Genomic DNA, 23,099 nt, shown 5'->3' with positions numbered 1-23,099 from the left:
AAAAACATTGTTTTTAAAATGAAGACTGTTTTCTTTAAAGACTCTCCAGCTATCTGCTGCCAGCTGGCCTCAGAGAGCCTTCTCTCCAGAACAATAGTGATTTTTCTCAGACTGTTCAGAGTGCCTCAGAAATTAGATCTGGACTTCTTCCATTTCTGGCCATCTGGAAGGAGAGAAACGAGCTTCCAGGGTGAATGAGGACTAAACAGAAGGACAGTGCCACAGATTGGTGGATCTGTGTATCACCCTTTCCATCGCTGAACGGGAAGCACACAAGTTGATGTGACTCCTGCTCCCCTGTACAAAAATGTTTCTTTTCTCTTTACATTTTGTTGCTGTTTTCTTCTCAGACACAAACTGAATGTAAAACGAAGGAATGTTTCTCCGCAGGCCTCCCTGCAAACCTGAAATTCTCCACCCAATTATATCAAAGCACAGGCAAAACAAGGCTCAGCCCCAAAACTTTGCGTAAGGAAACGTGTTTGCAAACAGCACACCCCTCCAGGTGACATCCAGGGGGTCAGCAGAACGCTGCAGTCCTTGTTAGCATCAGCGTGTGACTTCACAGGATGCGGTAAATTAAGCGCTCGGCTGCCACTGAAACAGGAAGGTCCTGCTCTCCCGTCCCGGCTCCTCTCCCAGAACCACGCTTCTGCTGCCTGCGCCACCTCCTGCGCCCCGATCCTTCCGTGCGCTAATTTTCATCCACTACAGCAGCAATAACAATTTTTGCAACATTTCAGCTCTCTGAATCAGCACATCGCAGGAGCAACTAAGTTCTGGCTCCTACAGGGAAGGAGTGGCAGGGACACAGAGCGAGGAGGGAAGGGAGGAACCTCTCTTTTCAATAGCAGATGGCTCTCAGATCTGTTTAGTTCTAACACAAAACTGCGCTCTCAGGATCATTATCTCAAGCAGAGCTGTTTTTCAAAAGGAACACGACTGCTGCTCTATTCATGAAAGGAACGGGGGGCTTTCGTTCAAATTAACTTTAAGCAAGGACAAGCAGGAATTATCACGGAAGAATCAGGCTCACCTCCTCCCACCCTCTAAACGCTGCCCCAAATGCCATCCTGCCCTTCAAGCCCACACATCTGCCTGCACGGCCAGGGAACCAAAGAATGGAACAAATCAGCCTGAAAAATAGCCCCGCAAAAGATACAGACTGCTGGGTTGTTTTAGACATGGGCATGTGTAAATGAAAAAAAATGGCTGTATTTCAGATTAAATCTCTAATCCAGTTCATCCCATCGTTTACACAAACACCAGTCCAACACGCTGGGGAGGGGAGGCAGAGGAAGCACGTAACAAGATCAGGCAACTGTAGGGAAGAGCGGCTTAAGATGGCATTTTCAACCCAAGAAACACGTACGTAAGAGAGGCAGCAACAACCGCGTTTCAGCAAGACTGCGACAAGAAAGCTGAGAAGGACAGGAGACAAACCAGGCTTCATGCAACCGCGCACAGATACCACAATACGAATTGAAACAAAAGGGGTTTTTAGCACTGAAACAAAACTCAATCCCACATAAATTGAGATTCTTACCTTTCGCTGCCCTTAATAGAGACTGGCGCCCGACACCTAGCAAAGTCTGCACGCCCAGGACGCTCTGCGGGATCTCCTTGTCTAGGAGGGGTCCGAGCCTCTCACAGATCCTAAGAAGATAATCCGGAGGGATGTGTGCATTGACAGCCACCTAGACACACAAACAGCGCAGAGGTTTGAAAATTGGTTTATTCTTGCTTCTACCGGCATTTCTTTGTCTGCTTCATATTCGAGTGTTCAGGTTACTGAAATCAAGCCTAAAACCCCTGAAAACTTCCTCAAAATCAATTACATCAAAGATATCTTTCAAAGCGACATAGAGTGTCGAGAAAGTCAGACCAGAAATTCCAGGTGGTAATAGCCGCAGCTGTAATTTAGGATACCCCTGAACAACAAACAAAAAATCCCTGAATCTCAGAGTTCCCTGTGCAGTACTCTGATCAAAGAAAGTATCCCCGGGGACTTTTTTTTTTAAGCCTGTTTTACCCCTCAGTTCATTCTTTTCACATACAGCATTTCTTGTTTAGCTGAAACTCCCATGCCAGACGCTCAGGTTACTGTAAGAAGCAGATGTGCTAAAGCCTAAAAACTCTGAACAGTATCCTAAAACCCTAAACATTATCCTAAAAGCAATACCCAGTCTCTGTTCTTTAACTACTGGGAATAGGTACTGTTAAGACCCACATGTGTAGGCTCCGCTCCTGCTTTGTCACCTCGAGAAAACATTCTTCTTTTTCCCCTTTAGACAGAGACTGTTTTCGACGGAGAGACAATAGTTTTTCCGACAATCTGTTCAAACGGCAAACAAATTGTGCCTCATTATCCAGAACGTCCTGCACTTCCCTGACTTCCACTGTATTTGCTAGCTGGCAGCAAAAACTCAACGTCAGAGCTTATTTAGCTCCTTCAGCACAGGACACGCAGCTACATCCATCTCCTTTTTAAAGATCAACAGTAACAGGTCACTCAGCTCTCGCATACCTGGGACTGAAAAAACAGCGGTACTGGAACTATTTACAACTTTTGTATCTGCTGCAATATTATGAAGAAAGAGATTGTCAGAAACCATTTTTTTTTTTTTGCGTTACCAAGCCATGAACTAACGCCAAATAATACTGAAGCTGACCCAAGAGGGCCAGAACGCCGCTCATTGTGAAGAAATAACAGCGGGCACGTGCCTGCGCACACCCCTCTGCCTACACGACCGCTTCAAATGCATCCAGGCCGAGGCCGATACTGGCGACAGGGCTGCGAGCGCCCAGCACCCCTGCAGTTCCCTCCCTGTGGGGCAGGGCAAGTTTCTGTGCAGCTGCAGTGAGCCAGAATGATTCTCCAGTTTGGCTAAAACCACGGCCAAACTCCCGTCTGCATCAGCTCTGGTGCTCACCTAATGCAGAGGGAGCTGCTTCAGCTCCCCTGCCTAGGAACGCTCACCCGACAAAAGAAGGAAAAGGTTTTCTGCCAGGGGTAGCAAAGCTGACTGTGACTCAGAGAAATGTCAGAACTGGTGGAAAAGAAGGGATGGGACCACTTCTTTCAACAGCAGAGCATCGGCTAGGCCCAGGTATCCCGCCTACCCAGACCCCAGGGAGAAGCCCAGCTCCGGCCCCAGCACACCGAAGGGAGCGGCACGCATCAGGAAGGAGGAAAAGGTGAGTGCTTCCCTCAGAACTGCTGCCAAAGCATTGTTCACTGCACTATGTCATCAAACAGATTATTACTGCGTGTCATTGGGAAATCGTTCCTTCCAATTGGGCAACAGCAGTGGTGCTACGGGCTCGGCACAGTGAGTCATGTGTTGTATAACGTAATCACCTGCAGCTCAAACGGGATCAACATCATCCCGCAAACAAGATTTTAAGCAAAAAAAGAACCAAAACCCAACAGCTTTTCTAAGCATACATAGAAATCATCATTTCATTAAACCAAACCAAAACTCCTCGGTCTGACTGGAAACTCTTAGAGAAGAGAGACAGGCTTCCCCACGCACCCTTTCAGTCGCCGTGTGTTAAAGAAACGGCTGTGGCCCTTCGACAGAGACAGAATCATACCTCTGCAGGAAATACAAACCTGACACCTGCATTAACGTGGTCCCATTCCATGACTTTTCACACGTGAGCATCCAGGAATGACCCCACGAATGCTCTCTGGCACTGACTGGCTTCTCCACCCATTTAAATTTCCCTCCCTCCCTGTCTCTCCCAAAGTCACAGAGTTCTAACATTACATCGGTGCCTTCCCAGTTTTACAGCCAGGGAAGTTCAGCGTACCAGCATGAATTGTCTTTCCTTGTAAACTACACGATGTAACAGAAGTCAAAATGAGGTAAAAGGACTTCTGTATTTGCATATCGTTCTTACTCATTCCTCAAATATTACAAATGTGTTAATGCTACAGAATATTTTATTATCTGCGCTAGTCTCCCTTCAGCATGGAAGGGATCTGAAAGGATTTGAAACAAAGGCAATTCTAAACAGAGAATCAGCAATTTAATAAAATCTGAGTATGAAAATCTTTTTTACATCTCTGATAACTAGTAACATGCTTTCTCAGCCAACAATTGCCAATCCTGGTGTACTGCAGCAAAACACCTCCCTTTCCACGCTGGTTTCGAAGTACCGCCGCTATCCTGCGTCCAGAGAGGTGCTGAATTAAGCCTGGCAGCAAACATCCTACTGCGGAGGCGAGTTCCTCGCCAAGCTGTCCTAACTCAGCGCAGCCACTCAGAAACGGAAAGGGACTGCGGTGCTTACAGATCCGCAGATCCAGCCACGGCTTCAGGAAGAACAGCAAAGGGAGCGAACAGCCGCACATGTGCAGAGCAGCCAGCGTGCAAAGATGAAAGATGGACGGCCAGACTCGCGGAGCACGTGGCGGTTATCTGCACATGCCTGGTGGTGATTTGCCCGCGACATCCAGACGCTAAGCGGCTCAGGAGAGCGGACATCTGCTTGATCGCTGCCCAGACCAGAGAAGTTGGCAAATCCATCATGGAGCCAGAGTCAAATCCGCACAAGCGAGCTGCGGAGGCATCTAGATTTTAGCGCACAGTTTTATTAGACTGTAAACTTTTCTAAGCAAGATTTAACGTGGAGCATATGGCACGGACCAGGCACATATCAAAGTGACCACTCACTGCACTAATGCCCTGCTCACCAGATTTCCCACCTGCGACCAGAACCCTGCCGTGGCACAGAAGAAAGGCTGTATGAGGCTTCTTTCCTTGCACATTTTCATGTTTTACAAGCCAGAACAGCCCAAACAAGTGGCCCTTGATGTGAATATTATCACTATTGTTATTACCAAACAGCCACATAGGCAGGCAGCAAAAGCAGCAAATTCTCCTGGAGATTTTTTTCCATAATAACTTCCAGGTAAAACGCTTAAACCGCAGATCGGAGCAAAACTAGCAATTCTATATTCAGGTTCCCAAAAGAACTTGAAACAAAAATCCTTCCTTTCACCTCTGCATGAGATAGCTGTAAATGGATTTTAAGTATCTTTCCAAAGCTGCAAACGCACAGCTGAGAAAGACAAAGTCCCTCAAATCAGATTTTCATTAAAAGAAGGATGGGAAAAGGCAAAGCTTAGCATCAGCTACAGCTGTACCTCTTAGCATGTGCTAGTCCAAACCCCACAAGGCAAAATTAAACAACTGCAAGGATAATATCACTTCCTCAAATGTATTAGAAAATATTTTTAGAATATTAGAAAAAAACTAGAGGAAACAATTAGAAAATCAGGCAAAATTAAAGATGAGTAACACAGGCCAAAAACATGCTTAACAAGAGCTTTTAAAAGAGCACGGTAAAATCACCCAAAGGAGCTCAAAAGGTGCTCAGTGAGAGCAAGTTCTGCACCCTGGGATAAATTATAAGGAGAAAAATGTTTTGTTGCCTTAAGATGTGAAAGACCCTATAAAGCTGAAAATGTGAGAGCGCACCAACGCCACAGTACCACAGAGGAGTTCTCTGACACAGTAACCACTCAGGTCTCGCGGCTCTGAAGTTTCAAGATGTATGCAAACACATCACTTCTTCCTTTCAAAAAAAAAAAATCTACGTAAACAACCACGGGTGGAACACAGTCACGACTGCTTCAACCAGTATGCAAATAAGTCACTCCAGTGACAAGCAGCCGCGAGTACCGAGCTGTGAGTGAAGTCAGGTCAGGGCTAGGAGGAAGGCGTACCCCTAAACCCGTTCACGCTTCTCATGTTGGAAGCGCCACCACGCAATCTCAAAAACCACTGAGCGGAGTCCTCACCGGACAGCTGAGACCACAGGCAAGCAACTTGTTGATCCCTGAAACGAACAAAATCCCTTGTTGGCAATTTCTCCTCCAAGGAAGATCTCAATAAACGAGAAACAAACAAAAAAAAGACTCTTTGTGATTACTACTACTGCTGTCTGTCTTCCCAGGGACTGGAACCGGATAGCTCCAAAACACCTCTTTTGGGAAGCCCTGCGAAACACTGCTTCAAAGCACAGCCTAAACTCGACGCCGGAGCTGCACAACGGCAGCCACGCAGGCAGCAGGGCAGACCCTCGGAGGCTCCTCCGTCCCCGGTCCCCCGTGGGCAGGCAGGCAGGCGGCTGCGCATCAGCAGCAGGTTTCTAACCTCCAGGCAGTCGTGCGACGCTTCGCTCATTTGCCAAAATAACAATCAATTAAGAATCAATTGACAACTGTATCAAAAAGCAGCAGAGGAGACCAGGAGGACCAGGGCAGCTGAGCAAGCAGGAAATTACTCAAGACCTCAAATATGGAATCTCAGCAAAAGGAAGCTCAGATACTGGACTTGCACAAGATGTCAACAGTATGCAAATAAACATGAATTTAAAAAGCCATTATCCTCTCGGTTTCCTCAGAGAGAATGAGCTGGAACTAGCACACACAACCAATGACATTTTTCCTGAGGTGACAAAACCACAACATCTCTCCGCTGCTAATGCTGAGATTGGCGATATCTATAAATAACAGCACCTCAGACTCGGAGCTGGTTTTAAATCGATGCAGATGGGCAAGGCAGAAGCTCAAAGCCAAATCCCATAAGCTGTTCCATACCAGCACAGCCGTTCACAGATGCAAATTCTCCGCTGTCCAACAATAGCTGACTTCCCTGTTGTTCCTGAAATTACACGTATCTTCGGCACAAAGACCAAAACAGGCTGAGCCAGAAGAGACAGCTCATCCAGAAGTTCTTGAAAACCAGACCAGAGCCAGTCGTCTTTATCAGGAATAAACAAAGATAATTTCAAACGGCAGCCCACTGGAGACCGTTCTGATAATCTGAGCCGGTTCAGCTTGAGGCGTCTGTACAACAGCTGACTCCACACTGACCTGCTACGCTTAATTTAAAATAGGAGCACTAATTGCGTGCAAGTTTGACACACTTCAGGCCTTCAGGAGAGTGAGGACCCTCCCCTTTACAAACACGTTTCATGTCTCAAGACCACCAGCGATCAGTAACAAACTAAGAACTGCTTTGGAGTGCACCTGGACGATTACTTAGGCAGGCAGCCACATGTTGCACATAAAAAGCACTCCAAAGTGGAAATAAGCAGAAAAGACAAAGGGAACACAAATGCACGTAAACTGGTATTCTCTGCGTGGTTTTGTTCGCTAGGTACGGCTCTTATTAGTGTCTTAAATTACCTGTCTGCCTTGTGGTACCTGACATTTAAAGTAAAAGACCAAGTTCAAAGAAAAAAAAGAAAAAGAAAACTCAACAGAGGGTTTTCAGATCTTGACTAAAAGCTGGAGTGAAGTGGGAGTAAACATTCCCTAGCTCAAAGCCGTCGGGTAGGCGATTCGGTTGCTACATCTTTATCGTTTCCAAAAGCCGCGAGAGCAGTAACAATGTACTCAACGGCAAGAGCATCGGCATATTTTCTGGAAAATACCAAGGCTAACCTGGACAGTCAAACTGAGAATGGAAAACAAAGTTGAAACATCAGCGATTAGAACAAGAACTACTTTGTCAGATTTGCCAAAGCGGAATATCGGGCAAACAAACAAAGGAAAATCTCCGGGTTTGCAAACTCTCATTGGGTTCCAGTATCTCAGGCCTGCCTGACCGGTGCCGTTGCAACACCAGGCAGGGACTGTAATGGAATTTGGGTTTCTGTCTGTAAGTGTTCAAAAAGGAGAAACGGGTAGAAAAACCTTTATCTCCAGCTGCTGGCATCTACAGTTTATTTTTGGTTCATTATGCGCCCGAGATAATTAAAATGAAGGTCAGAGTTATTTGCGCTGCTCACAACACGACACTCAGACATCTCGCTAGCCCTGAAGTCGAGCGGCTCAGGTTAATCTACAATCGTACACAACCCAAGGTCCAAATTCCAAATACACCAGACTCAAAGCAATGAGAGGAAAAAAGGCCTTTCTTCAACATCCTCGACAGCAAAAGCTTCAGTCGGAGGATTACCGGAGAGAAGCTCAGTTCATCCTACCTAGCATCGGCCTACCTCACTGCAATGATTCATTTATAGTCCTGTTCCTTACTCTGAAACACCATGAACAGTTAAATAACGCTAGATAAAAAGGCAATCTAAAAGGATTCATTACTGTTAATTAGCTTAAGACAGAGGAAAAAAAAATCTTACACTTAATTTTGGTAATTCTATACAGCGAGAAGCAATTTCCCATTAATTCCAAACCTTGCTTTACAACAGTTTTGTCTCCTGTTTCTGAAATTTTAAAGAAAAGGACACAGCTTCAACAATGCCGTCTAATACACAAAAAGAAGGTTATAGGGCTTTCCTATTCGTGCCCCACAGAATGAAAGGAAAAAATGTATACTTTAACGTAACTGATTTAGCAAAACCAGTACGTCTGCAATCAGAGCTCATGCTGCCACTGTTAATATTCCTCTCGGGTACCGGGCGCAGTCACAAGCTAAACCTGAAACAGCCTATAGTTAGATTTCAGGTTCTCTAGGAAGACCGCACAGCATTAAAATTTATTGAATGCTGTACTTACTCTGTGTCTGCTCACTCAATATACGGCCCGGAATTATCCACAAGAGGTATGATGAAGCATAACATTCATCTTAAATTCTTAATACACTTTTAGAAGGGGAAAGCCAGCAGGTACAAAAGTCTCATTTCGACGCAAGGAGCTCTCCCATCTCCATCTGAGCTTCTACACTATTGCTGAAGTGGAAAACCAACTCTTGAGCAAGCTACAAAGCAGTTTGAGCAACAGTCACGTCAGAATCCCACATCGCCGTTGCACCGCGCGAGGTGGGAAAGGCGAGGACGCACTTTCAGTTCCTTCCAGGTGAGCAGACAGCGACGATCACACGTACGCAGTATATCAATATTACAAAAGCTATTAGCAGGCTCTGACAGCGTCCCAACCGCAAAGCGCTAAATCAGCGCCACACATTATTACCCAGAGCTCCCAGAAGTGAAAACAAGGCCGTCTGCGCCCTTCGGAAACAAACCCCACACGGCTTCCCCGTTCGGCTGCTTTTGCGCGGAGGCCGGTAAGAACGCGCGCATCCCAGGCCGGCCGGCCCCACGCTCCCGGTGCTGACCTTTCTCAATGACAGAGAGGTTTAGAGCCAGCAAAAAGAGCCACTCCATGTATTTCACGGGCGTTTAATAGTTTCAACAACGCATTTCCTAAAAATCTCCTTTTTCCGCCCCCCCCCCCCCCCACACACATTCAAGCAGGCCCAGCCACCCCGCTGGGGTGCAGGGTTTCAGCACCGGCCGCCGCAGGCCCGGAATCCCCGAACCAGCCCAGCCGCTCTGCCCGGCGAGGGGCACGGCGGCCCGGCGGCCTGTAACCCCCCCCGGCACGGCACGGCACGGCCCGGCACGGCCCCCGCCGCCCCCCGCAGCCGGGCGCTGACAGGAACCCGCTCCCGGCTGCCTCCTCCAGCCCACGGGTGCCCGCGGACCCGCGTGTTTTGCCCACGCAGACGCCTCCCCCCCACCCCCGCGGGGAGGGAAGCCCCGCGGCCCGGTCAGCCCGGGGTTTGGGGGGGGGGGGGGGGGGGGTTTGCGGGGAACTGGCCCCCCGGCCTCCCTGCCAGTTCCTCCGCGGCGCCTCAACCAATCAGCTGGCGCCTTCCATCGCCTCCCGTCGCTTTACGGTTTGTAAGACGCGGCGCCATTCGCCGGGCCTGGCCCCCGGTACGTGCCCTCAGATAACCCTCCCGGCCCCACAATAGCACGGCGCACTCAGGGCCGCACCGAGCGGCCCCCGCCGCTGTGTCCGGTTCCCCCCGACCTGACCCGGCCCGGCCGCGCCTTCCTTCCCCTCCGTACAGCCCCCCCCCACATCCCCCCCTCGCCCCGCGCAGCCTCGGCGCGGCGCACCCCCGTGAGGGAAGATGGGCGGGTGGGGGGACGCACACACAGGGACCGGCGGCCCGGGGGTGGTGGGGGGGGGAAGTCGTCGGGGAAGTCGGGAGTGAAACTCGGCTCACCAGGTCCTCGAAGCTCCGGCGGTGCTCCTTGCCCTGCCAGTCCAGGCGCCGGGGGATCAGCTGCGGGAGGGAGACGGGGAAAAAAAAACGGGGGGGAGGAGGAGGAGGAGGGACGGGGGATCGGAGGCGGCCGTCAGACCCCGGCCGGCCCCGCGCCGGAGCGACCCCTCCCCGGGCGGCCGAGGGGAGCCCCCCGCCGGTGCCAGCCCGCCCCGGGGAGGAGCCCCCTCCGCCGCTGCCCCCCCACCCCGGCCAGGGTCCCCCGGAGCCCCGAGAGGGGACGGGCTGGGTCAGACGGGGCAGGGCAACCCCCGACCCCCCGTCCTGCCGGGGCAGGCGCCTTACCTGGTGCTCCTCCAGCTCCTCCACCAGCACCTGGGGACAGACGGACACACAAAGGGCGTCAGTCCGGTTCCCCAGCGCAGCGGCTCCCCTGCCCCGGCCCCGCCGGAGCCCCCCCGGCTCCCCGCTCACCTGGGCGGATTTCTTGCAGGGTCCGGACTGCAGGAACCGGGCGATCAGGTAGTAGAGCTCTGCGGAGAGGCGGGGGGGTGGGGAGAAGGGGACACGGTTACAAGGTGGCGGGGAGCGGGGAGTGCGGGGGGGATGCCCGGCGGGGCGGAGGGCAGCCCCCGCCGCCAGCGATACCCACCGGCTTCCAGCTGGGTCGGGGCGGCCGCCGCCGCCATCCTCCTCAGGAGGCCCGAGGGGGAGGGGAGGTGGCGGATGGCGCCCCGGGGGAGACGCCGCTCGCTACTGCGGCCGAAGCCCCATGGAGGAACCCCGCTGCCCGTCCGCGGCGTCGGCCCCGCTCCGGCTCCCGCCCGGGCTCATGGCAGCGCCGTTCGCCCCGCCGATCCCCCGGCCCCAGGGGCGGCCGCCGAAGCGCGGTGCAGGGCGCGCCGCCCGCCGCCAGGGGGCGCTGTGGGAGTGGGAGGGAGCGGCGCCGGGGAGGGGACGGGGCGGAAGCGCCCGGCCGGAAGGGCGGGGCCGTGACGTGCGGCAGGCGGCGCTTCCGGTCGGTGGTTGGCGTTCGGGCCGTGCCCGGGGCCTTGCGGCCTCCCCGCCGGGACCGGACCGGACGGGACGGGGGAGCCCGGGTGCCCCGGGGCGCCGCCTACCCGAGCCTTAGGGTCCGGCCTCAGCCCGCCCGGCCTCTGCGTGGTAGCTGCAGGGCGTCCAGGCGGCGTCCTGCCCGGCGGCGGCTGGGAAATGGAGACCTGCGGAGGCCTGGAAAATAAGTGGTTTAAAAAAAAAAAAAAAAAAAAGCAGGGATTCGAGAAGTTTTAGCTTCTTGTCAGGCGGGTAGGGGCGCGGAGCCCGCGGAGGGGAGGACTGCGGGGGTGGGAAGGTGGAGGCGGAGGGCTGGCAGCTGGCTGGCCCCCCTTCAGAAAGGCCTGGCTGTAGGAAAAGCTGCGAGGAGGCGGCGTTGGGGATGCGGCAGCTGGAGGGTGGTGTGTGGAGGTCCCGTCCCTGCCCAGGGGACCAGATGATCTTTAAGGTCCCTCCCAAACTACTCTGTGTTTCTACAGAAAACTACGTTTCTTCGCCTGTGGTCATGAAATTGTTTAATCCGCCGTAAGGGCAGGCAAAGGTGCTAAGACAAAGTGTTGAGATACAGATCCCTGGTGTTTGGGATCTTGAGAAGTGTCTCGATATTTGGAGGAGCCACTGCGCATCTCACTTGAAGTGAGCTGTTGCCAGCGTGTCCTCACCTCAGTCGGCCACGCAGCCCAAGCGGCGTAGCCCTGCCGAGGTCACAGAGCGGAGGGCGTTGGGTGGCTTTAGGCGCCAAATTAAAGTTGTTTGGTCCAGGAAATGAAAATGTGATTGATACAGCACTTGTTCTCCTGAAAGAAAAAAAGGGTTCAGTATCAATCACTGTAGACATTCTTAAGGGAAACAAATGTTTCTTCCATGGGAAGCATCCTGTCAAAGCTCCAGAAATTTATGTCAGTTTAGCAAGAAGTTGCTAAAACATATTAAGAGAATTGACAGCGTTCTTCAGTGGAAAATTGTGTTTTGCCACCATAAATACCTGGCATTTGGTATTAGAATTCCCTGAGCCTTGGCAGTGTAACAATCACTGTCATAGCTGGAAAATAAAAGATGACGACTCATCTTCATGCTTTGAATACCAAGAGCTGAATCATAGTCAATCGATGTCGCTGAAACATTAGGAATAAATTCATTTTTAGTGCATATTTATAGCATCCACTCATGACCAGGCTTTCTGTGAAGTGCTGTTGCAGAGTTCTTCCTGCTGTTGCCGTCAGGATGCAGTCCTTCCTGCTGGCAGCCTGGTCTCAGGATGCTTCAAGGTACCTGACTCGACACCGGTAGCTCTCTGGAGAAGGAGTCGGGCGCTTGACGTTCAGCCGCTCTGCAGAATTCACCTGTGTTTGCCTTTATACAGATGTGGAAGTTGTTTATTTTGTGCCCGGAGCTTGGATTAACTGGCTGATGTGTAGATCTCCTTTCTTCTTCATCCTCTGAAGTTCTCAAGCTGCTAAAGAGAGATTAAATATATATATATAATTACTCATCTGGTGGCTCTTGGAATCTTTTTTTAAGGCAGGCGCATTGATCAGCTCATCCCTAGCAGAGGCCGCAGTGCCACCTTACCAAGCTGCACACCTCAGTTCCAGCGGCTTTCCGACAGTCACAGCTCTCCCACCTCTCCAGCATTACTCCGGAGCCTCAGAGCTCGGCTGCTTCCTGTGAGAGATCAGTGTGAAACTGCAGTCCTCAAAATAAATCACCAGCTAGGGAAGGAGCGTGCTGATACCCAGTGTTTAGAGGTAGCCTTTCTCCTGCTTGTCTTCAGAACTGCGAATTGCAAGCTCGTTTTTCTATGCAGGGTGAGAAAAGAAGAAGACACAGATGATGTTTTATCATATGCTCTGAAAGTAGATATCAGTCTACCTGAGCTAAATAGAATTGTATTTCGAGAGAAAACACAGCACTGTAAATACTGTACAGCACCACATCCGGTGCGTTCCAGCGCTAGCAGTTACCTGACAGATTTCTCTATGAACATGGCGCGTTTCCGCGGCGCCTTTTGGTCAGTGCCTTACTGGGCTCCTCGACTTGTAGTTGGCTTTTATTTGAGCTTGGGAGCAGCGACACGTGAAGCTGCACCAGCGCCACAGGCAGGATTATTCTTTCAGGGCCTGTTTAGAGCCGATGGGAATTTCTACAGTAACTAAAATGGGCTCTCAAGTGGAAAGCCTGGGATAGAAAACGCTCCCATCTGTGCCTCGCTCGTGTCCTGCCCGCACCGCGGAAGCCTCACCACGATCTTTCTAAATGATTATAAATACGCAGCCTCGCTGCTCAGCGCTCAGCAGCACTCCGTGCTGCGCCCCCGTCACAGCTCAGGTGGATTCATGCGTCAACAAGAAGGGAGCGCGTTAGCAATCACACAACTATTTGTTATGTCTGCGTTGCCGAGCGCAGGTACGCAGGCCACGGCATCCTGCTTTCGGGTCAGGTGAGAACGGAGCCTTAGTCACGCCCGAAGCGGCCGCCGCGTAGCTCTTCCCTTGGCCCGGCTCTGTCAGCGTGATCACAGCTCTGTTTTACTGCTCTGCAGTGACTCCCAAGCCGCTTCCCGTGCTGCTGGTTCCCTGGCACCTCAGCTTCCTATCGTTAACGTGTTCCCAGTTCCTTTATTATTCCCTAAGGCTGCTGTAAGGACTGTGATGGATACCTCTTCCCACTTCTCCCGGGTTTTCCCCTTAAGGAGCCATCTGTCTGGCGAGTAACGCCCATCCTCACGCGCAGCTTGCCTTCCCCGGGAGCTGCGTTTCCACGGCACGCCGCAGCCACGCGCAGATCTTGCAGCGCCGTGACTCATCTTTTGCTGGATCCTCTGCATCCGAGCAGCAGCGCGCTGGGGGCTGGCAGTAGATCTCCTAGCGAAAGCAAGATTTTATGGATGTGCTTATTCATCTTTCTCCGAAGCAGAACTCTATTTTGTAAATGCCAACAGCAGCAGTGGCACTGGGTAGTGAAGAAGAACATGCTGGCATGCTCTTTAAATAAAAGAAAACAAACTTGAAGCCTTTAAAGGATTTTAGGAGTAGAAATGCACAGAGCGGAACCGATCCCGTTCTGCTGTGGCCAGACTTAGACCCTGCAGGGTTACCTGCCTCCCCACCACGCCTCCTGGCAGGCAGGGGGCAGGATATCAGGAAAAAGGAAAGACTGAGAGGGTGGATAAGAAGTTCTGAATGTGTGCCAGCAGAATATTACAGAGAATATCACTCTGAAAGAGACCTGCTGGCGTTACAGAGGTGGGACGCAGGTGAGGCTGATCTGGGAGATTTTAGTTTCATGCAGGTGGATGTATTTTTTGTCCTTCCACAGGCTCACTTAATTCTGCCTTTCTGCCTTCTTAGTGATACCTCTTGTCACTCAGAAATCCCCGGTTCCCCCGCGTAGCACCTCTGCACGCGTGTTACCCCAAGCCAAAACCCGTGAGGAAAAAAGCCGTTGGGAAAACTGCTTCGTACTTCTGTCGCTGCACCATTAACTTACGCAGAGCACCTTTAACAGTAAGTAAATTAATTAACTTGATCAACCTGATCCACTTTATTGGTCTGAAAGGCCCCGTTCTGACAGCTCTCACCGGTAATACTCAAACACCCATCTCTTCCACCCCTTGGGTATGGTAGAATCCTCTCAGCACTTCACAATAAGCCGTTCCTCAGGTTTTCCCTCTTTCTGGTGCACGCAGGGCTGCACTGGTGCTTGCACCGAGGGCGCTTTTCATACCTTGCCCACTGGCAGCCTGCACCTCCTCTGCGAAATGGCCTGTCGCGTCCTCTCGCTGTAGCTGAGAGCAAGTGCAAGCCAGCAGAGTCTACCCCTGGTTAATTTGGCTACAGAATTAAATTAATTTCCCCGTGGTCAGCTTGTAACACCAAGTGAATGTCTCTCTCTTTATTTATTTATCATTATGCTGTCCCAATGAGTCAAATCCTGACTTCTGCTTTAACATAGCCTGAAAACATGTGATGGCAGATTTTGCAAATCAAAAAAGAAAGTTTAGAGTGGAATCGTGCAGGCGTGCTGGGTTGTACCTGCATTGTTCCTTTCCTTTTCAGAAAATGCAAATAGGAACGCATGTGGCTGAAGCCATTTGGATGTAAAGACTATAGCAAGTTCAGCTTTTTCAGTTGCTTTTTTTTTTTTTAGTATTTTTGAGGCACGTTTCTGTGTACATCCTGCTCATCTTGGGCCTTTCACACGCAGCTCAATGGCACACAAGGATACTGATTGTTGCAGAAATTAAATCCAAGGTTTTGTTGAACTGATACAAACCTAAGTGCTATTTAGAAGGGACTTAGGAACTGGTGCCTTGTACTAGGCGATCGTAAGCAAATATGGATATTGAAAAGTCAAGGGTTGCTTTAAAAAGATCTCTCAATGCAGCGACCTCAAAATTAAATTTTGGTATCATAGCTTATTTATTCTAAAAAATATTAAATGCAAACTAATTAGCAATAATAGCGGTGATGGGTTTTGCTTGAGAGCAGAAGTCCTGCGTGCAAATCAACACCCTGCCTTGGGGGAGAAATCTCCAAATTTCTACTGCTTGTACCCTTTTCTCCCTCGGTAACAGCTTTTAAATAATAATTAAATAACTCTTAGATGTTATGCAAGATCTGCTCCAGGTTTTTTGCTATTTTTAAAAATTTAATATTTAATTTCCCTGCTGCATCATACCCGTCTTTCCTCTAGATGGTGCCCACCACCCGAGAGCTGGGTGTAACACTATCCCACGTTAAAGGCTGTTGAGAAATGGTCAGGACGCCGCTCTCCTTTGTTCCTGCATTCTGTTTTATAATAGTTCATCTAAGTTGATAGATTACTTCTTCTGCGTGATGTAAATGTGGTGTTTCTTCCTCTTGCGTATCTTAAAATCCGTTCGCTGGAGCCTAAAACGCCACCTGCCTGGCACGGTGTCGTCTGTTACTCCACGGACCGCTCCATATCTCGTATTTCTCCTGGCAGCCATTAGCTGGTGTTAGCTGCCGGTCGCTAGACAGTACGTACATCACTCTGCGACTGCGGGGAGCGACTCTTTGCCTGGCTGTCACATAAATTAATTATCTCTGAATGTTATGCAAACATTTATCTGCGTCTCTGTTTTATGTAGAAATGCAGAATTTCAAATGTGGATGAACTGCATGTGAAAATGAGCAGCAGTGATCTGTGTGCCTGTATGCGAGCAGCTCTGCGAGCAGCAGGACCAGGTAAATAACGTCAAAATTCCAGGGAAATCTCCTGCAGCCTCACCGAATCTGTGCGTTATACCTGAAACTGCCTGTAACCCCACAAGTTTTACAAGCAGGAAAATTAATACTAGGTGTAAGTGACCAGGTGTTTTCTGTTATTGTTGCTGTTACGTTGCGGTCGGCTCCATCCCTGTCTAAGGGCCTGATTCTGACCCTGCTGGGATCGAGCGCCCTGTCCCCAGCCTCGCCCGGCCGCCTTCGGGTGCCGATGGCCACGGCTGCTGCCCGGGCCGGGGATCTCAGCGCACAAAGGGGCTCTCACCCCACAAATACTGCCTGATATTTCCCACTGAGGCTAATTCAGCAACTTCAGATCTTGCTAATTTTTTTTCTAGATAATACTTTGTGGTTTGGTTTGTGGTTTAGGGTTTTTTAGGGTCCAATCCTGCATTTTCACTTCTCCTGGGAGCCCTGCAGCCTGGGTACACCGTGTCTGACTGCGACTGGGAATCCATCACCTCTCTCCCTGCGTAGCTGGGCATGTAGATTTTACTGGAGCTGCCTCAGCTAAGCACATCATTTAAAGAGAATTATGTCCCTGTGTATCCCCCACCCTTTCTCTGTTAAACTGTGAGAATTTTTACATTTTAATTCTGTTTGTCATTTCTACTGAAATATTAGCAATTTTTGTGAAGGGGCAAACAGGGTTCACAAGTTTTTAGAAGGGCTGCTTTTATTTATTCAAATAAAAAGATATTTAAAAATGGTTTGAGGTATTTTTTATGTTTATTGATACCTATAACGTGCAAATGTTGTAAATAAGCTCATTAATACTTTGTAAATACAGTCTTATAAAAAAATAGGAGTTAAATACGAATAACTGGATGAGGTGATGGATTACAAAACTGTCCCGTGTGAGTTTGCCCACAGGAGTGTGACTTTATGCTGAACTTTCTAAGTCACTGATTAAACTAATGCTGCAGGTTGACGATGAGGACGGTGAGACGTGCTCCGTGAGTCACGCCGGAACGCCAGGATGCTCCCTAATAATCCCTTACGCTCCGTTTGCCCTCCGACTGCCTCTGAGCGCTGCACGTAGCTCTAGGAAAATGTCAGCGCAGCGATGCCAAGATCTCCTCAGCGAGCGATAGTAGGTCAGAACCCGTTTCTGTGTGTTCATAGTGATTTGCATGACTTTGCATCCATCAAAGTTCAGTTTCAGGCCTGATTTAGACCAAGCAGAATTAAGTAGTTGGACCATTTGGTATTTTTGGAAGGTCCTTTCAAGCTTTTCTTGACAGAAGGACTAATTTAACTTATTCCCCGGTGACGCGTTTTGCAACACCTGCAAGTCCTTGCCCTTTTGTTTCTCTTACACCAATGAAAGAGTTTTTCTTTAGAGACTGTGAAGTCCCCAAATTCTGCGTGGCTGAGTGCTGGGCTGGTATCTGATGAAAATAACAGGCAAGGCCAGCAGATGTGAGGGGAGGGTGTGAAGGCAAATGGTGGCCCAGAAGACAGAATTCCGTCATCGGTCTTCATTTTCCCAAGGCGTTGCATTCTTATTGTTGTATTACAGTAAGATAAGCGCAGAGGACAATTCCATAGACTGTATCGGTGAAAAAAACATCTCCTGTTTGTTCTCCACGCTCTGGGGCAGTTCATTAAGCCTAAAGGATTTTCCTCCTGACGTTCCTCTTCTCTCCACGTGTTTTCTGATGGCTCTCACCCTTCTTTCCCCTGCTTCTTGGCAGTCTGGTAGATCTCAGTCTCTTGATCTTTTCCTTTCTTTACTCCTTTCTCCTGTTTGGGTGACACTTTGCTACAGGTGACATCTTTCAGAGCTTGACCTTGCTTCCAAACCCTTCTTCCCATCTTGACGTTGTTGCTGCTGCGTAGACTGTACCAGCCCCCGTTGTGCCCTTTGCCTTTGCTGCGGCTCTTTCCGAGATGCTCCTGTGATGGCCAAGAGACATTTCCTCGGGAGATACGCGCACCCGTGAAAGGGGCGTTGGGAAATCCCACGGAGAGCGACGCTGACCTCTTGGCACAGGTTTTTATTCACTGCTGGCTGAATGCAGCTGCCTCAGGTTGGATTAAACATCAGAGAAATGCTGGGAGCTGAGCACCAGCAAAGGCGTTTAAGGAGAACAGAGGCTCCTGAGGTGCTTCGATACTCTTTCAAGAGTCTTGTGTTCCCTTTCTTACGAACCTAGGGAAGAACAGCCCACGCTGCAGCACTCCCTCCCTGTCAGGAGAAGAAAGCAACAGCACAAAAACTCTTGCTGGAACTTTCCTCCCGCAGCACTTCCATCCTGTCCATCCTGAGGTCAAACAGCGTGGGCCGCCGTGGTGTTTGGGGAGAGGGTGAGGACCAGTCCCGCTGCATCAGCACCGTCCCAGGGGGCCGCATCCCCGAGCTGGGGACTTTGCTTTGTCCCCTGTGGCCCCATCCACCTCCCCAGGGGAAATTAAATTAAATAATTTCTTTTTTTGCTGATTGCAAACGTCTCCTGTTCGTGGTTTAATTTTGGCGATTTGCAGCCAGACTCTGAGCTACCTTATCCAGGAATCAGCCCGGCAGCCCCGGGGTCCAGCCACATCTGGGGTGCCAGGGTTTGTTTTGTGTGACAATGTGGATTTAATGAACAGGCTGCCCAGCGCCGGGAACCATTTCCTTCAAATAGCTGCAGAATAAATGATGGGACGTTTTCCAGGGCAGTGCTGCAACCACCCAAAATACCACTATAAAATTCACAGGCGCAGACCAGAGCGACTGCATTAAGCAAGGCTTAGCGGGATTATCGAATTAAATTGCCTGCCCCTTCCACCCTTCCCCCAGTCAAAGACTTTAGAAATCTAAATACAAAACAGGGTGTTAAAGCAACACAATGGGCTTCACTGAAACCTATAACAGCAGAGAAACTCAAGAGTTTCTCTGCTTTATTCTGGACTGATGTTGTGCTCAGGCACAGCGTTGGGTTTCCGAGGGTTTTCCATCTGGGAGCTGGGGAGCCCTGGGTAACGATCCGCAGAAACCTCCGCGGCTCCAGCACTCCCGGAATGGCTCATTCCCCCGGCGAAAGAGAAATGCAATGCGACCGCGTACAACGCAGGACCGCTGCTTCCACCGCCGCATCGCTCTGCCCGACTTTGGCTCACGTTATTTACTGCCCGCTACTTCCCAGCTCTGTCCTTTTCCCGGGGACAGCAGCGTCACGAGCATCCCGCTCATTTCAGGGAGTTTGTGCAACGAAAGCTTTGCTTTAATCTGGGCTGGATTTACCCAGATGCATCAATCTCTGGAAGGCTTACATGGGTCTCAAGTCTCCTACGTGCACGTAGCCTTGATTTGTTAATCTGGAAATGGTTTATTCAAAATTGAAAAAAAAAAATTCCAAAAATGCTCTTTAAAACTGCTTTGCCTGACGCGCTTTTGGCTGCGTGGTGGAACAAGCGCCCGGGCTCTTGGTCGTGTGTACGGTCTGGCACCCGTGTCGTAGGTTTTAGGCGAATACATGGCACGCTGTGCTTGCTTTAATTAAATGAATTAGTGCAAAAAAACCCCATTTCTGGTTGAAATTTAAATATTTCAATATTGTAATGATATGCTTTCTTTAAATATTTAATATATAAATGTATTAAATATTAATTTCCAATACATTTACAGAACCTGTTTCACCCAAATGACCATGGAAATATTTCCTTGCCAGGGAATGCCTTTTCTTTGCATCATTCTTAACGTATTTAAAGTCTTTATTTTAGTACAGGTCTCTTAAGAATAAAATAAATTCCTTAGGCTTGAGGTAAAGAACTGAGACACCTGAGTAGCAACAACTAGGATTTACCGAGTTTTTGGGGGCAAACGGGTTGTTCTTGCCCGCGTGCCGAGCCTGGAGGAGGATGGCCGAGCACAACTGCACCACAGCCAGACGAGCGTTGTTAATAAGCACTAATTAGCAAAGCCACCGGGTTGTCTTTGACCTTCTCAAAGTCTTATTGCAAGGGCTGGGGAGAAAGGGTGAGAAATGAGCGGTGACGCCTCGTCGTGCCGCTTGGAGCTGAAGTTTCGAGGTGGCGTGGGAAGGGGCTGGGGATGCTGACCGCGTGTGATGAGTCCAGCCTGGAAGAAAACCAGAAGGGTCATGGTTCAAAACCTCAATGATGTTACTGCGGCAACAAAATAACTCACCTTAAAATCAAATCTGTGTTGGAAAGCAACCTCCTGTGTTCAGGGAACAGAAAAAGAAAGAACGTTTTCTTTTTTTTTTTAACTTCCTGAACTTTTGACCTATTACCAGACGCTGATGCAGATATAAAAAAAAAATTCAATTTCCATCAATGCAACCAATTAGTTCCATTTCCATACATGAAACTAAACACAACCAAATCTCCAGCGCAGAGCTGAGCCCCGGGGTCCCACCACGGGTGGGTGAGAGCCAGCAGCGCGTCCCTGGAAGCATCCCTGTGCCAGCGCTGAGGAGCAAACGGTAGCCTCCCACGGATAACCTGCAGGAGATGTGTGGCTTTGAAGAGCACAGGAACAATCCCGTCTTTGGAAGCTGGTGCCCATCTTCGCATCTCCTTCAGCCTCAGCTTTGTTCCCGTGCGGTTCAGCAGTGATTTGGTGTGCAAGCGGCACAGAAGGAGTTGATCTTACCTGGGCAGAGTGTGTTGTGCAAAGCCAGCTTGCCGAAGGTACCTGGTAAGCCAGGGAATGAAGAGGAGCAGAGGTAAAGGTTTGTGCGAGTTTGTTGCCAAAGCAGAGTTTCCAGCCCCGCAGCACAACAGGGAGGCGTGCTCCTCTTCTGCGGTCGTTTCCAGCCTGGGCTGGTTGGATACCCAGTACAGATGTCTTCATCTGCTGGAAACATTTGTCCAGACGTTACCGCCCCGAGTGTGCGCGGCGTGCTTCACCACCACAGCATCACCACAGTGTCACCGCAGCGTCACAGCGTCACCGCGGTGTCACCGCAGCATCACCGTCACCGCAGCTGCTCAGGCCATGCCCCTTGTGTTTCCCTCCCCTCGGATGAGCACGTTGCACTGACTTCAGCGATTTTCTCCTTCTTGCCCTGTCACCTTTCTGTGTTTACGAGGAACGCCCCGTGTGTTTATATAGAACTATGAGCTCTTCCCTTACTCTGTTTATCAGAATGCTGCATGAGACGCTGTCAGAAACCGTTCAAACGATGCGTTCGCTGCTTCTCCCTTCCCTGCTAGGCTAACTATCATATCAAAAAATAAATCCGTTTGCTTTGTCGGTGTTTGTTCTTGACAAATCCACACTGGCTGCTTTCCTATCATTTTATTGATCTCCAGGACCTGTCGACTGTTTAATATTTTTTTCCCACTGCCTTCCCAGGTGTCAGGGTTGGGCTGACTGCTCTGCCATGCCCCGCTCATTCTCGCAGCCGGCGTTTCGGTCTCTCAGACGAGTCCTTCCTTTTTCCCAGCTGCGGTCGGCTCTGCCCCAGGGCTCCCGGGAGGGCAGCAGGGATGGAGGGGCCGTCTCCACGGACAGCGTTTCTGCTGAAGGCAAGGGGACGATGAGCGCATTGTCTTTTTCCAAATGGAACCAGAAATCCTTAAGCAGGAGCTGCCGTGAGCGTTGGCAGCTGGAGCGGCCGAGCTGAGGGTGAGGGACCCCCAGTCCCGGGCTGGAGCCGCTGGCGGGGGCTCCTAACCAGGACAGGGCCCCTGCAGTCATGGACTGCGTTTTCGAGGCGAAGTCTAAAAGCAGTGATGATAGCCATCAGGTTACAGATTGTTCCCCAAATACTCTTGATTACAGTGAGCGAAGAGCTCAAATATTTTTTTCATAGTACTCTGTGTGCATTTTACCTTGTAAATCTCGCTTTGTGAGAGCTTTGGACCCATTTCCACCGCAACATAACTAATTTACTTCCAACTGCTTCTTTCATAGGAAACTACGGAGGGTGGAGTAAAAGAAATGAGGTTATCCAGCACGAGAAAATACTCCAAAACAGTGGCTGAGGAGGAAAGAAAAAGTACAACTCTGCCAGCGGCCCAGCTCAGGTTGGTGCATTGAACAGTTAGGCGCCGTAGCGATGGTAAATAATTGAGTGTGTCCCGTTTGGATGTCCTCAGCGCGGTGTCCAGCCGCTGCCCCTCTCCTTTCATCGGTGTTTCCCTGCAACGCCGGATTTAATTCCATTTGATGCAGCCTGCGGTCACCTGCAGCACTGGGTGGACTGGGTGCTGCCGTTTCCCTGCTGCTGGTGGGTGCCGGAGGGCTGAGCTGAGGTGAAAATGATTTCCCAGCATCCATGTGGAGCCGGCTCTGGCTCCGTGGGGCATCCCATCCCTGCCCGTACCCGCCAGCCGAGGAAAAGTGATCACTTCCCTTACCTTACCTCCGCGTTTAATGACTCCCTGCTCCCGCGCTGACTGGGAGCGGGGTCCGTCCGGAGGCCGACGCCGGAGCCGTTCCTCCTGCTTCGTGCCACCTGCCATCGCCGTGGCTTTGCTCTTCACGCCCGGCTGGGCGCTGGGTGCGCAGTGTAATGGGGGTATTTCCAACCCCCACCCCCTTTAGGTCTTTGGAAAGGAAATAATTAAAAAAAAAAAAAAGAATGGTTCAAACTGCTGCACGTTGCCCTTTTCCTTTCTGCTTTCTAAGCCTTTTAGCGTACAGTTTTCCAGCAATTGGGAGGAAAATTGCCCGGAAAGAAAGAAACAAAAATCTGTCTTATTTTTTAAACAAAACCCCTCGCACCACACGAGCAGCTGCAGGGAATTTCTCTTCTCAACGGATGATGTAATGGGCTTTGTCAGCCAACGCTGTCGTGACTAAAACCCTAAAATCATCCCGGCTTTTGCCGAAACTTCCCGGTGCAGG

General features: G+C 50.3%; 1 protein-coding gene and 1 long non-coding RNA gene across 6 annotated transcripts in view; one reads left to right on the top strand and one right to left on the bottom strand.

The window, feature by feature from the left end:
- BRWD3 (bromodomain and WD repeat domain containing 3) overlaps positions 1-10,836 on the bottom strand; it is a 55,073-nt gene extending 44,237 nt beyond the window's left edge. Inside the window, exons 1-5 of one of the 2 annotated variants that reach the window (XM_086756185.1) lie at positions 10,645-10,836; positions 10,467-10,525; positions 10,338-10,367; positions 9,993-10,052; positions 1,547-1,697 (exon numbers count right to left, since the gene is read on the bottom strand). In XM_086756185.1, the coding sequence (XP_086612311.1) occupies positions 1,547-1,697; positions 9,993-10,052; positions 10,338-10,367; positions 10,467-10,525; positions 10,645-10,681 (337 nt within the window). In that variant the 5' untranslated portion in view covers positions 10,682-10,836. Of the gene's footprint in view, positions 1-1,546; positions 1,698-9,992; positions 10,053-10,337; positions 10,526-10,644 lie in introns of both variants that reach the window. The other variant, XM_086756184.1, reaches the window with a different exon arrangement.
- LOC147599418 (uncharacterized) lies at positions 10,388-22,742 on the top strand. Of its 4 annotated transcripts, none has more exons than XR_015259671.1 (5): positions 10,388-10,514; positions 12,567-14,551; positions 16,159-16,255; positions 17,221-17,391; positions 22,164-22,742. It is a non-coding gene; the product is annotated as an uncharacterized LOC147599418 (long non-coding RNA). The 4 variants fall into 4 exon arrangements; XR_015259673.1 differs by lacking the exon at positions 10,388-10,514 and having other exon boundaries at positions 11,370-14,301; positions 14,396-14,551; XR_015259672.1 differs by lacking the exon at positions 10,388-10,514 and having other exon boundaries at positions 11,370-14,551; positions 22,164-22,276; positions 22,425-22,742.
- The last annotated feature ends 357 nt before the right edge of the window (positions 22,743-23,099 follow it).

This window comes from Chlamydotis macqueenii, chromosome 11 (assembly GCF_036417535.1).
Source record: "Chlamydotis macqueenii isolate bChlMac1 chromosome 11, bChlMac1.mat, whole genome shotgun sequence".
Taxonomy (NCBI): Eukaryota; Metazoa; Chordata; class Aves; order Otidiformes; family Otididae; genus Chlamydotis; species Chlamydotis macqueenii.
The sequence above is the reverse complement of the archived record's forward strand: the minus strand, read 5'-3'. Positions and strand labels throughout refer to the sequence as shown.